Here is a 13,087-nt window from a genome sequence, read left to right as displayed (position 1 = left end):
AATTTAATTTAATCATAAGAAACCATTTGGTCTTTGTGTTGTCATCATTATTATTCTGTTGCAGAAAATTTGGGCACTGTGCCTGCAGTCCAGCTGTTACAGGAGGTGGCAGGCCGTTTCAGCAAGCTGTGTTACTTAATTGGTCAGCATGGAGCCTCCCTGAGCAGCTTCCTTCAGGGGATAAAGGAAGCCAGGAGTTTGGTCATTCTGAAACATGCAAGTCTCTTCTTGGATAGTTATACAGAGCAAGTATCCAGTCCCGTGTCATGTTCAATCTCTGCAGGGTTATTCTGCCAAGGAGAACAGCTCCTTAATCAGAAGAGACTAGATTAGGGAGAGTGATATAAGGTAATAGAAATTGAAAAGCAGTATTTTAATTTTAAACCGACTGTAGTTCTGCATTGCTAAAATTCAGTTTTCTTTAATGGGAAAAAAAAATTCTGGATTCTCTTATTTCCTTTTATATACTGGCAGTGATTGATAGTATACTTAATTTATATGAAATGTACTATAGTAAATCTGATTATTTTGTTTACTTAAGTAATTTTTAGTAAAATTTGAGGAAATAAGAAATAAAACAAAATTATTTTAAGACCACCTATAAATATGGAGCTGTTCTGATGTCTGCTTTTATTTATATAAATGGAAGGTTTAAAAGGTCTACTATATTTAACATAAAAATATTTCCTCAATAAAACATAGAATAGTTTTGGAAGGTTCTTTCTGTTTTTTAAGTAAACTTTCCTGGGTATATTTGAAAATTTAACTTAGAAATTTTCTCATTTTGTCTTGATTTGTATGTTGATATTATGATTTAGGGCATACTTTATGAATTATTTTATTGTATACTATTTTATGCTGCTATGCTGAAATATGTATTGGTTTTATTCTTTATTCATTCATACCTCAACCATGAATTTATTTTTATTCCTATAGATGGTACAAAATATAACTGTGTTTATGATTTTTTTGTTGTTGTTGTTACAGGGGTTGGACCCAGGGGTGCTTAACCATTGACCCACATCCTCAGCCCTTTTTGTTTTTCATTTTGAGACCTGGTCTCACTAAGTTGCTTAGGGCCTTACTAAGTTACTGAGGCTGACTTTGAACTTGTGATCTTTCTGCCTCAGCCTCCTGAGCCACTAGAGTTAACAGGAGTGTACCACAAAACCCGGCATATTTATGAATTTTTTTAAAAAAATATTTTTTAGTTGTCAATGACCTTTATTTTATTTATTTATATGTGGTGCTGAGAATCAAACCCAGTGCCTCACACATGCTAGGCAAGCGCTCTACCACTGAGCCACATCCCCAACCCCATGAATTTTTAAAATTGTTTTATTTGTAGTAAAATTCATATCACCTAAAACTTACCACCAAAACCATTTTTTTAAAGTCTGCAACATCTTGAGTTATTTTTATTAAGAATTTCTCTTCTTTTTTTTTCCTACCATAGTTTTTTTTGTTCTAGAACTGCATATAAATGGGATTATAAAATACATATAAGACTTTTACTACAAATACTTTTTTCAGTTTTTTGATACTGGGGATTGAATGCAGGGGTGATTTTTACCACAGAGCTACATTCCCAGCCCGTTTTTTTATTTATTTTAAGTCAGGTCTCACTAAATCTCAGAGGTTCTTGGTAAGTTGCTGAGGCTAGCTTTGAACTTGTGACTCTCCTGCCTCAGCCTCCTGAGTCACTGGAATTATAGGCGTGTACCACTTGAGGTGGCTACGATGCATACTTTTGAAGTTCATCCATTTTGTTTGTGTATCAATAATTCATTTCTTTTTGAATCTGATTAGTATTCCATTAAATGAGTATACCACAATTTATCTGTTTACCTACCTGTTTGATAGATGACATTTGTTGGTCTCCCCCCCCCCCATGTTTGGGTATGTTCTGAATAAAGTTGTTAGGAATATTTTTACACACACACACACACACACACAAGTCCCTTCTTGGTATCTGTGACAGCACATGCCTATAATCTCGGGGAAGAGAGGGAGGCTGAGGCAGGAGAATTGCAAGTTCAAGACCAGCATGGACAACTTTGTGAGACCCTGTTTCAAAATATAAAGGGGGTCTGAGAAGTATCTCAGTGGAAAAATGCCCCTGGGTTTAATCCCCAATACAATAATAAAATAAAATACAGAATTTCCCTTCTTATTTGGTACGGTGGCACACACCTGAAAGCCCAGTGACAGGGGAGACAAAGGCAGGAGGATCTCAAGTTCCAAGCTAGACTTGGCCACTTAATGAGACACTGTTTCAAAACAAACTAACAAAAAACTGGGGATAGGGCTGGGGAGGTGGCTCAAGCGGTAGCACGCTCGCCTAGCATGCGTGCGGCCCGGGTTCGATCCTCAGCAGCACCACATACCAACAAAGATGTTGTGTCCGCCGAGAACTTAGAAAAAATAAATGTTAAAATTCTCTCTCTCTCTGTCCCCCTCTCTCTCACTCTCTCTTTAAAAAAAAAAAAAACTGGGGATATAGCTCTGTGGTAGAGTGCCTCTGGTTTCAATTCTGAGTATGACAAAAAAAAAAAAAAAGAGAGAGAGAGAGAGAGAGAGAGAGAGAGGGTGTTCCTTCTCTTTCAAAATGAGTATAAAGTTAATGTACCTAGCTTAGAGTAGTTTGTCTACCTCTCTAGCAGTGTCAACATGTAATCAACATTTTCTAATATTTTCACACTCAGGCTCTTTAAACGTGTTTTCTTACCTTCTCTATTATTCATTTTCTGAAATCTTAGTTGGGAAACTTGAAGTGAAGATTAAATTTTCATTAAAATTAAACAACCTTAATCATATTTTTTCTAGTTAGTTACCATTTACTATCTGCCAAATAAATTCAGCATCTTCATAGCTTTAGATGCTTTTAAAATTTTCTGTTTTATTAACATTTACCCCTAAACTGGCATTTACCACTCCCCACCCTCTTGTGATTATCCCACCATCTGCTCTTTTCTTCATTCCTTTACAGTTCCCGAATGTTGACATCACTAAAGTTCTGAAACTCATTGGTGAGATTTCAAGAAGCATCTGTTCCAGATACTTGCTTGAAAACTCTGAAGAACTATTTACATTTTATCACTAATATACATGTGTTTTCTTTTTTTGCTCAAGGTATTGCACATCAATTACAAATTTCCTGGTTATGGGAGGATTCCAACTTCTTGCTAAACCTGCCATGTAAGCAAATGTGTTCCTCCAGTTATCCTAATATCCAAAGATCATGTTTTATAGTGCTGTGTGTTTTTGAGGGCCCAGGGAAAGTCTTTTGACTTGATCCTTTTACTAAATGAATTAAAATTTAGACTTTTTGCTTTGAAAATAACAGGTAATGGTGTCATTTGGTCTCTGATTATTCCCCCAAACTGTGAAATATATGATTCATTTCCTAGAACATAGCACCTAAACATGTATATTCTGAACAAAGGTACTATCTGATAAAATTTTCTATACAATATCCTGCATATTAGCTAATACCAAATTATTAACTGAATTTTTTTTCTTCTACCTCCAGTGATTTCTTAAATAAAAACCAAGAGCTGCTGCAAGACTTATCAGAAGTAAACGATGAAAGCACTCAGTTGATGGAAATACTGAATACATTGTTTTTCTTGCCAATTAGACGGCTTCATAATTATGCAAAAGTTTTGCTAAAGCTTGCTACTTGTTTTGAAGTGGTAAGTTTCCATATGTACTCCCTTTGGATACTTATGAAGCTAAAGGATCATGGTAGTCTGTTTGGGTTATGCTACCATAAGATCTAAAACTTCATTAGTATTTACATGTGTCTAATTAAATTTCTTTTTCTTTGGGAACATAAAAGTGTAGTTAAATCTAGTTTTCTTTGCTTTGGATTCAGCTTCCTTTCAGGACCATATCCAAATGGATTATATTCACTTTATGAAACTGTGTCTAAACTTGAGATCCTATTATGAGTGCTACTCATTCAGTAGTTGTTAGTGTCTGTGGAATGCATACTGAGTATGAGTGACACCGAACTCTTTAAACCCTGGCTTCTGTATAATGGTACACACTTGTGAGGTAATGGAGTTACCACCTGGCCTGGATTCATGGTAGACTGACATCAGGTGTTTTGGTCACTGAAGCAAGTGCTTTGAGAAATCACTGTTATAGGATTTTCTCAAATGTTAGCCAGTCTACTTTCTGTGTAAAATTAACCAATTGGAGCCCTAGGAAATTAGAACCACTGTAGGATTTGGGTATAAGAGCTGATGCTGAGATATTCACTTTTGAAATTATACTGAAATGTGTGATTGCATTTTGTTTCTACTCTGAAGAACTCTAGAGAAACCGTAATGATTCCAGGGTTCCTTAAAACTTTTTTTTTCTTTATTTGTTTATTTTTATGTGGTGCTAAGGATCAAACCCATTGCCTCACATGTGTGAGGCAAGTGCTCTGCCACTGAGCCACAACCCCAGCCCCCCTTAAAACCATTCCAAAATTATAATCTTCTGATCTGGACAGATTCAGTCCCCAGAGTGACCCAGGAACTGATATGGGATTTCTGTATTTGATACTTGTGTGATCTCTTATGTCTTTCCTTTAGTCTGATTTTATTTTCGCCCAGACTGATCTAGTTTTAGCTGTGCAGGTTTGAGCCACCAAATAACCCAACAAGATGGAGATTTCACCTCAATATGGCCTCAGTTGATCAAAAATTTTCTCTACTAGGTCAGCTTGGAATTGTTCAGCAAGACTGGTGTTGTACTATTTCTAGTTTGAAGGGCATAATTCTGAGGAATAATCAAGACTGTCAATCAAGGCCTTGCATACTCTAACCCTCTTTTGTTTCTAGTCTTATCTTTTCCTGTGTCTGATACGTTAGTCATGTGCTTTATATTTCCTTCCTAAAGTAACCTTAATACTATCCTCACTATGGAAACTGTAAAGGCCTGGCTCCAAAGTTTTATTATTTTTTAAAAATCAAGCCCTTCTAGCCTATACTGCTTCTTCCTCCCATTCCCAGCTCTTAACAGTTAGTTACTTCCTCCTCTGTGCTCTGCCAGCACTTCATTTCTCCATTATGTTTTTCAGTGCTCCTTGTCACAGTGTATTGAAATCATCTGTGTGGAAGTTTTCTCAAAACACACACCTGTGTTCCGTTATTGTAAAGTATAAGTAAGTCTAAGGTACAACCTAGATCATCATTTTGTATATTTTTTAAACTTCCCCATAAAAATTAATAATATTTAATGTTTGTTTAATGCATTTCATCTTCTAGTTTTTTGATCTCCGCATCAAACCTATGAAATAGGTATTACTACTATCCCCCTTTTACAGATGAGAGAATTGAGGCACATCAGAGAATTGCCAGAGCTAGAATTCATATCAGGCATTCTGACTTCAGAGTCTGTTCTTTTAACCACTTTCCTTACTATATTGTCTCCTGATATAGAAACTATTTTAAAAACTTGCATTATCCTGTATTACATGTTTTTCAATCTTTCCTGCCTACTTATAAGCTCCTAGAAGACAAATCTCTTAGATACTCATTAAATGTTTGTTAAGTATTTTAAAGTTGCTGGGATTACAGGCATCCAGCAAATATGAATATAAGCCACTCTTACCTTCTGCTCATTTACCATATGGCGCAGCAGTTGTATCCTGTCTTGGCAGTTGGTTCTATTTTCATGACAATACTAAGACATTTGTCCTTTTTTCCATGTTGTGATTTGCATTAATAGTACAAAAGTAAAGATGGGTAAAACCACTGGTTCCTTAGCAGGAATCAGGCAATGGTAGGTAACAAACTGTACTAGCCTTGTACTTGCAGTTTAAAACCAAAACAAAAATTCCAGTTTCCTTTAAGAATGAGAAAGCAAGGGCAGAGGTTGTGCCTCAGTGGTGGAGTGCTTGCCTAGCATGCGTGAGGCACTGGATTCGATCCTCGGCACCATGTAAAAATAAAAAATAAAGGAATTGTGTCCACCCACAACTAAAAAAATAAATGTTTAAAAAAAAAGAATGAGGAAGCAGTTAAAATTATTAACTTTATTTAACCCCGGCCATTGAGTAGATGATGTCTTCTTAATTCTCTGTGTGATAAAAGGGAAAGTACCCATAGAGCAGTTCAGCTATCACCCCAAGTTTTTCTCAAGAAAAAGCACAATGGCAATCAAGCTGAGAACTGCTATTTCTTTTTTTTTTAACTTGAGTGGACAATTTAAATGGACAGATGATAAACTATGGTTACTCAGATTTGGGTATTGTGAGATATTTTCTTAAATATGAGTAAAGGAACCTATTGTTTCAGGGAAAACATGATGATATTTGTTGCCAATGGTAAAATCTGAACCTTTTTCTTTTTTTGGTATGGGGATTGGATTCAGGGGCACTTTACTACTAAGCTACATCCCCAACCCTTTTTATTTTGAGATAAGGTCTCACTAAGTTGATAAGGCCGACCTCAAACTTTTGGTCCTCCTCCCTCAATCTTTCAAGTTGCTGGGATTACAGCACCCAGCAAATCTGGACTTTTATAAGCAAAAATTAGACAATCACTGATAGTTTCTCAATATTTAGAACTTTTTCTGATCAAATAGATGGTAATATTATGTTTTTTGATGTTGTATATAAAAATATATCTATATTTGGAAGATCTGTATAACTTAGTGTTTTCCAGTTGCCCCATCTACAATGTTATAGAATCGTGTATGATGAAAGTGACTTAAAGTGCAAGATACTCCAGTGGATATATATAACAGTACAGAAGTTTCTTGCTGTGGTTTCAGATTTCACTTTTGTAGCTACCCTTTAAGAAACTATCTTAAGTTTTAGTATGTATCAAAGGAAAATATCTATATAATTATTTTAAATAGATATTAAAGTACATCTCCCTTTTCTAGTTATCTATCCTTATAAGGCCAGATTTTCTTCCGATATTTCAACCAAACAAAAGCACAAGTAGATATAAAAATCTGGCTATTGTCTTTTAGGTGATAATGAAGAGATATGAAAATCAGTGCCAGTTTTCTTACTAAAAATGCTTTTTTTGGGGGGGGAAATACAGTTATCATTTAAAATCTTAAATTTTATTTGAAATGAATGAATATCTTTAAAAAATTCTTATTATCTAAAATGACAGTTATCAATAGGTATGCCCTACAGGGACTCTGAAAATGAAACATTTGAGACCTCCTGCCCTAACCTGTGTCCTCACTGATAATTGCCAGTGTGCACTCTTCCCCCACCCCTTGCATTATTCCCCCATCTCATGTAGACATACTTACATCATAAATATTTTTGGAAATGAATCTTTTCCCCAATTCCCTTTAGTGTACCACTACTGTCCTTGGGCTGAATTTTCTCCCTCAATTAAAGACTACCTGTCTAAATCACACTAAGGCTACAGGTCCTAGACAATTGTTTTATATTCTTTTCTTGTTTTTCTTAATTATTGGCCTCTAGACATCTCCAGAATATCAGAAACTGCAGGATTCCAGTTCTTGTTATGAGTCTCTTGCTCTCCATCTCGGCAGGAAAAGGAAGGAAGCAGAGTACACACTGGGCTTCTGGAAGACTTTTCCTGGAAAAATGACGGTAATCCATGCCAACTGACATTTGTTACTCCAGCAAACAGCAGGCATTTTCATAACAATTGCCATCATTTTCTTGGTTTCTCACTTGTTTATAACAATAGTGTTTTAATGATCCTATCAGAGCAATGGGGGCTTTAAATACCAACACCTCCCTTCATTTATAGGACTCCTCTGAAGGCTTACCTTCTTTAGTTTGTTCCTGTCTTCTTTTTAATATCCTTAGGGCTCTAATTTTATGAAGTATTTGGATCCCATGTAAATATAAGTAAAATACCATGCTGAGCCATGACCAGGAGATTCCCCTAAATGTGGTTTGTGTCTGCTTCACTTTTTCTTTGCATGTTAAAATAATTTTGATTGTTTAACATAGTATTTGTTTTTAATTCTAGGATTCCTTGAGGAAGCCAGAGCGTCGACTGCTATGCGAAAGTAGTAACCGAGCCCTCTCTCTGCAGCATGCTGGGAGGTTTTCTGTGAATTGGTTCATTCTCTTTAATGATGCTCTGGTCCATGCCCAGGTAGGCCAGATTTCTAACAGGCCTTATTCTTAATGACTACAGTCATATGTTCCTTAATGACATACTAAGAAACATGTTGGTGGGTAATCTTGTTCTGCAAACATCATAGAGTGTGCTTTAAAAACCTGGATGATATAGCCCACTATACACCTGTTGTTCTCAGGCTACAAACTTATAAAGCAGGTACCATACTGAGTACCATAGGCAATTGTAACACAGTGGAAAATATTTGTATATTTAAATGTATCTAAACAGATTTGTTTACATCAGCGTCACCACAAACACATGAATAAGGTATTGTGCAGTGACAGGAATTTTTCACCTTTATTGTAATCATATGTATGGTCCACCATAGGCCAGAATGTCATTAGGTAGTACATGACTATCAATTTTTGTTAAAAACTATTGTGATTTCTCTACAACTGTTGAATAAAAGAGAATATTTAGCTATAGCTTGCATTTGTAGTATAGACTAGATTTCAGAGAACTTTTGTTTGTTTGTTTGTTTGTTTGTTTGTTTAGTGTTGGGGACCAAACCTAGGACCTTGTGTGCCACGAGGCATGAGCTTTACAACTGAATAATATCCTTTATTTATATTGAGAATGAGTGTCAGCCATATGAAGAGGTCCCTGCAGCAGTGATGGCAATGCCCATTGGGTTTATTATGGGAACTCAGTGGCAGAGATGGTAGCACCCACGTGGACTTAACCATTGCAAGGGGATTATGCTGCAGAGATAGGCCTATATGGGCCAAGGGCATGCAGAGGATGTGCGCAGAGACCCTAGATGTATGTGGACTTTCACAGACATACCTCTGTGTTCTCTTATTTCAGTTCTCCACACACCATGTATTCCCTTTGGCCACACTGTGGGTGGAGCCACTTTCTGAAGAAGCTGGTAATGTGTAAGTGCACTTCCTCTTCCCAGATTACCTCCACTACTTCTCTCCCTGTTACCCAGGTCACTTCCTTACATGTTTTCTGTTTGTTTGTTTGTTTGTTTAAAAAAAAACGACACTCAGGAAGGCTTGGAAGGCTGAGTAATCAGAGTTCCTAACACATTTGATGGTTAAGTGGCCTGTTGATAATAAAATGGCCCATTGTAAAAATCAAGATAGAGAGTAGAAGGGCATCTCCATTGCTCTCATCCCCATTGTTAACACAGAGCAAAGTAGCTCTGCATCCTTTCCCCTACTGTGGGATTCAAAATCAGGCCATTAGCATTTATATTTAATTGACTTCTGCCCCTCCTGAAATAAATAGACTGCTTTTCATATTTTAGGATTGATATTGTAATGACAGTTTGTCATACCTACTGGTATTTATCCTTGTAAACATTTTAGGAATGGCCTAAAGATAACTACACCTGAAGAACAATTCACTCTCATTTCATCAACACCCCAGGAAAAGGTTAGTCCATTATGGTATTTTCTTTCTGTCTTTGACCTGGCTATTTCTGCCTCTTTTGGTAGTAAAGAGGAAATAAAAATTGTTCTTGCTTGACTAAGAATCCATAGTTATATAATTCTTTATTAAACCAAAAAAATGTTTTTTTTTTAATGTAACATAATCTTAACCATATAACTAAGTTGTATTACTCAACTAATTAGAAAAGTATTAGGAGACAGAAAAATTACAACAAAGAAAACTGTGATTAAAGTGGTGTTTGATGACTTGTTGCCTTAAGCTTATTGACATTCGATTTCTACTCCTAGACTAAGTGGCTACGAGCCATAAGCCAAGCTGTGGATCACGCTTTGAGGGGCACATCCGATCTTCCACCTTATGGAAGTGGTAGCAGTGTTCAGAGGCAGGAACCACCTATTTCACGCAGTGCCAAATATACATTCTACAAGGATCCTCGCCTAAAGGATGCCACTTATGATGGGCGGTGGCTATCAGGGAAACCTCATGGCAGGTAAAAATGCTTAAGATTTGTCCCTGCAATTAGGAGAAATTAAAGTCACATTATAGAAAAAGTACCTGAAACATTAGTTGATATGCATTATTCTTTGCTTATGCTTTCCAGGGGGATCTTGAAGTGGCCTGATGGAAAAATGTATTCTGGCTTATTCAGGAATGGCTTGGAAGATGGGTAAGAAAATTGTTTAAAGCATAAGAATAAATTTTGAGTTTGATCACAAGTTATATTATGTTCAGAGTTGCTTTTCAAATATGCAATAGATTTTCGTTTTGTTTTTTAGACATGCTTACAGTTTATTAGTACTTACACTGCAGATGTGTGACCATAAATGGAGCTGGGAATATGGGGTGTAGCCTCTGATTTACCTTAATAGTCACGTGGCCTCAGTTACATAGCCTTCCACCTATTAAAATGGGTCTGTGCTTTCCCTCCATCTCCCATTCCTTGGGGAATGTCAATGGTGAGGTTGTCCAGACAGCAGTGCCCCCTTTACACAAAGAACAAGAGCAATTTTCCTTTTAGTTTTAAATCATCTTTAATTTTTGTGATATGTCTGTCAAACGGGCAATCTTGAGGAGTTCTGCCCTGCCCTGCTCTCTGCCATTGTGAGATTTTCCTTTCTCTAGCCCCAGTGCACTTTGCACTCTCCTTTATCACCACAGCCGCTTATCTTGTATTGTAATTTGTAATTATCTTTGTCAATGTCTCCTCATAGACAGGCCTTAAGCGTTTGGGATTGTGCTGATAAGGAAACTCCCATGCAAACTGCAACAGTTCTAGTACCTAGATTTATGAATTTAGTCAAATTATTTAATTGCTATATGCCTTGATTTCCTTGATTTATAAAATGGACATTAGACTCTTGATGGCATTTGGTTGCTGGGAGACATGGTAGTAATATATGTGAAATATGAGGCATAAGGTGTATTCAATATAAAGGGTACATTAAAAAAAGGAAATTTTGCAAGTGATGTATTATCCTAAAGATACTCTAATAACATCTTTTTCATAAACTTGGCATAAATTTTTTCAGGGGCTTGTCATATTTTATAACACTGTAAATATATTTACACAATCAAATTATGGTGGTGACATTTTGTGTCATGCTAAGGAAGTAATTTATATATGTGTAGTACATGATTGTGTATATGTGATAATACAAATTTTTTTATGTCTTTTGATCTCTTTTTAATAGATTTCTAAAATGAAAGAGCCTTTAGATAATACACTTTACCCCCTTTATTATGCCAATGAGAGATGAAGGATTCCCAGACTTACATAAGGTGATACAGCTTATTAGTTAGAGAGAGAGGCCTGGAGCACAGGGCTTTGCTTTTCACTGGCCTTGGAATAAAACATTCATTCTGTAGGTATACTGTAGGCTTGATGTCCCTTCTAAGGCTTGCCAGTTGATCTAAGTAATAGATACAACTTAACCAACCTCCCCTTTCTTCCTGTAGGGAAATCTTTTCTCTGTCCACATTAAAATGCTTACTGACATATACATAATAAAGGTGAATAGATCATAAATGTATCTTCTGGTGTTTTTAAATGTTCCTTGGAAGGTATGGAGAATACAGAATTCCAAACAAGGCTCTGAACAAAGAAGACCATTATGTGGGCCACTGGAAAGAAGGAAAAATGTGTGGTCAAGGAGTCTATAGGTAATTATGTTAGAAAGGTTATTAGACTGGTATTGCTTTTTCAAAGAACCATGTAAATCTAAAGTTTGTGTAGCCAGAACTTCTAAGGAATAAATTTTATTTGATGACTCTTTTTTTAAAAAAAAAAAACAAATATATTTTTTTATGTAGTGCTGAGGATCAAACCTGGTGCCTCATACATGCTAGGCAAGCCCTCTACCACTGAGCCCCAGCACCTATTTAATGACTCTTAATGACTAAAAGTATAATCTTCCTATAAAGAGCAACCCCTCATATATCACAAGATGAAATTCTAAGTTATTAACTTTGATTCTTATCTAAATTGTATATGTCATATAAACCATAACATTTTTCACATCTTGTCTACAAATTTAATTTTATTACTCAACTCTAATATCCTTCTCTCTTTATCGACAACTTATTATTTAATTTTCTCATAAGGAACTAATATAATTTTCTCCATGTTATTAATGCAAGATAACCACCCATGATGTCTTTAACTTCTTAGGCTCAATCGTTGAAAAATGAGTTTTTGATTGAAAAATGATTATATAAACAAGTATATAGTTATAGTTACCACTGAGATAAAGTATAGTTTTGGAGTTTTTAGACTAAGATAAACATCAGAATTCAATGTGTGTGTGTGATCTTTATCCATTCTTTCCAACCATAGTTATGCCTCTGGTGAAGTGTTTGAAGGCTGCTTTCAAGATAACATGCGTCATGGTCATGGTCTCCTTCGAAGTGGAAAACTGACTTCTTCTTCTCCCAGTATGTTCATTGGCCAGTGGGTAATGGATAAGAAAGCAGGATATGGTGTCTTTGATGATATCACTAGGTACGTTATTCTACTTCTAATCTCAAAAGTGTAGTGTGTGACAGGATAAGGTTCTTTTACTTCTCCGAAAATAGTGGAAGTTATATGAAGGCTGAGCATCTTCATTGAACGACATTAATAAAATTTTCATAAGGAAGCAGAGGTGACAGCCATCATCTTTTTCATTTTCTTTTCTTCTTTTTTTTTCTTTTCTTTTCTTTTTCTTTTTTTTTTTTTTTTTTTTTGTACCTAGGGTTGAACCCAGGGGCACTCAATCACCAAGCCTCATCCCCAGCATCCCCCCTTCTTTTTGTCTTTTGTTTAGGGACAAGGTCTCACTGAGTTGTTTAGGGCCTCACTAAGTGGCTGAGGCTGGCTTTGATTACGGTGTGCACCACCACACCAGGCTTCTTTTCCATTTTCTTGTGGGTCAGACAATAGATTACTTCTTTATGAAATCATAATAACTAAAAATTTATGTTTGTGCTGTTTTCCCTAAAGCTTCACACAAAAATTTCACTATCTAAAAGAAGCTACCACACCTTATTATACAAATAAAAACTTTTTTCTTTTTTTAAATTTAGTA

At 35.9% G+C, this 13,087-nt stretch overlaps 1 protein-coding gene across 7 annotated transcripts in view; it reads left to right on the top strand.

The window, feature by feature from the left end:
- Positions 1-13,087, top strand: part of Als2 (alsin Rho guanine nucleotide exchange factor ALS2) — a 74,883-nt gene that overhangs the window by 40,813 nt on the left and 20,983 nt on the right. For 6 of the 7 annotated variants that reach the window (XM_078017850.1, XM_078017849.1, XM_021735673.3 and 3 more), the window contains 11 exons: positions 65-245; positions 3,133-3,198; positions 3,533-3,695; positions 7,448-7,579; positions 7,968-8,096; positions 8,931-9,001; positions 9,440-9,506; positions 9,812-10,014; positions 10,126-10,191; positions 11,586-11,684; positions 12,358-12,522. In XM_078017850.1, the coding sequence (XP_077873976.1) occupies positions 65-245; positions 3,133-3,198; positions 3,533-3,695; positions 7,448-7,579; positions 7,968-8,096; positions 8,931-9,001; positions 9,440-9,506; positions 9,812-10,014; positions 10,126-10,191; positions 11,586-11,684; positions 12,358-12,522 (1,342 nt within the window). Of the gene's footprint in view, positions 1-64; positions 349-3,132; positions 3,199-3,532; positions 3,696-7,447; positions 7,580-7,967; positions 8,097-8,930; positions 9,002-9,439; positions 9,507-9,811; positions 10,015-10,125; positions 10,192-11,585; positions 11,685-12,357; positions 12,523-13,087 lie in introns of those variants that run through there. The other variant, XR_005738068.2, reaches the window with a different exon arrangement.

The sequence above is a fragment of the Ictidomys tridecemlineatus genome, chromosome 7 (assembly GCF_052094955.1).
Source record: "Ictidomys tridecemlineatus isolate mIctTri1 chromosome 7, mIctTri1.hap1, whole genome shotgun sequence".
Classification (NCBI taxonomy): Eukaryota; Metazoa; Chordata; class Mammalia; order Rodentia; family Sciuridae; genus Ictidomys; species Ictidomys tridecemlineatus.
This window is presented reverse-complemented; position numbering and strand designations above follow the sequence as displayed.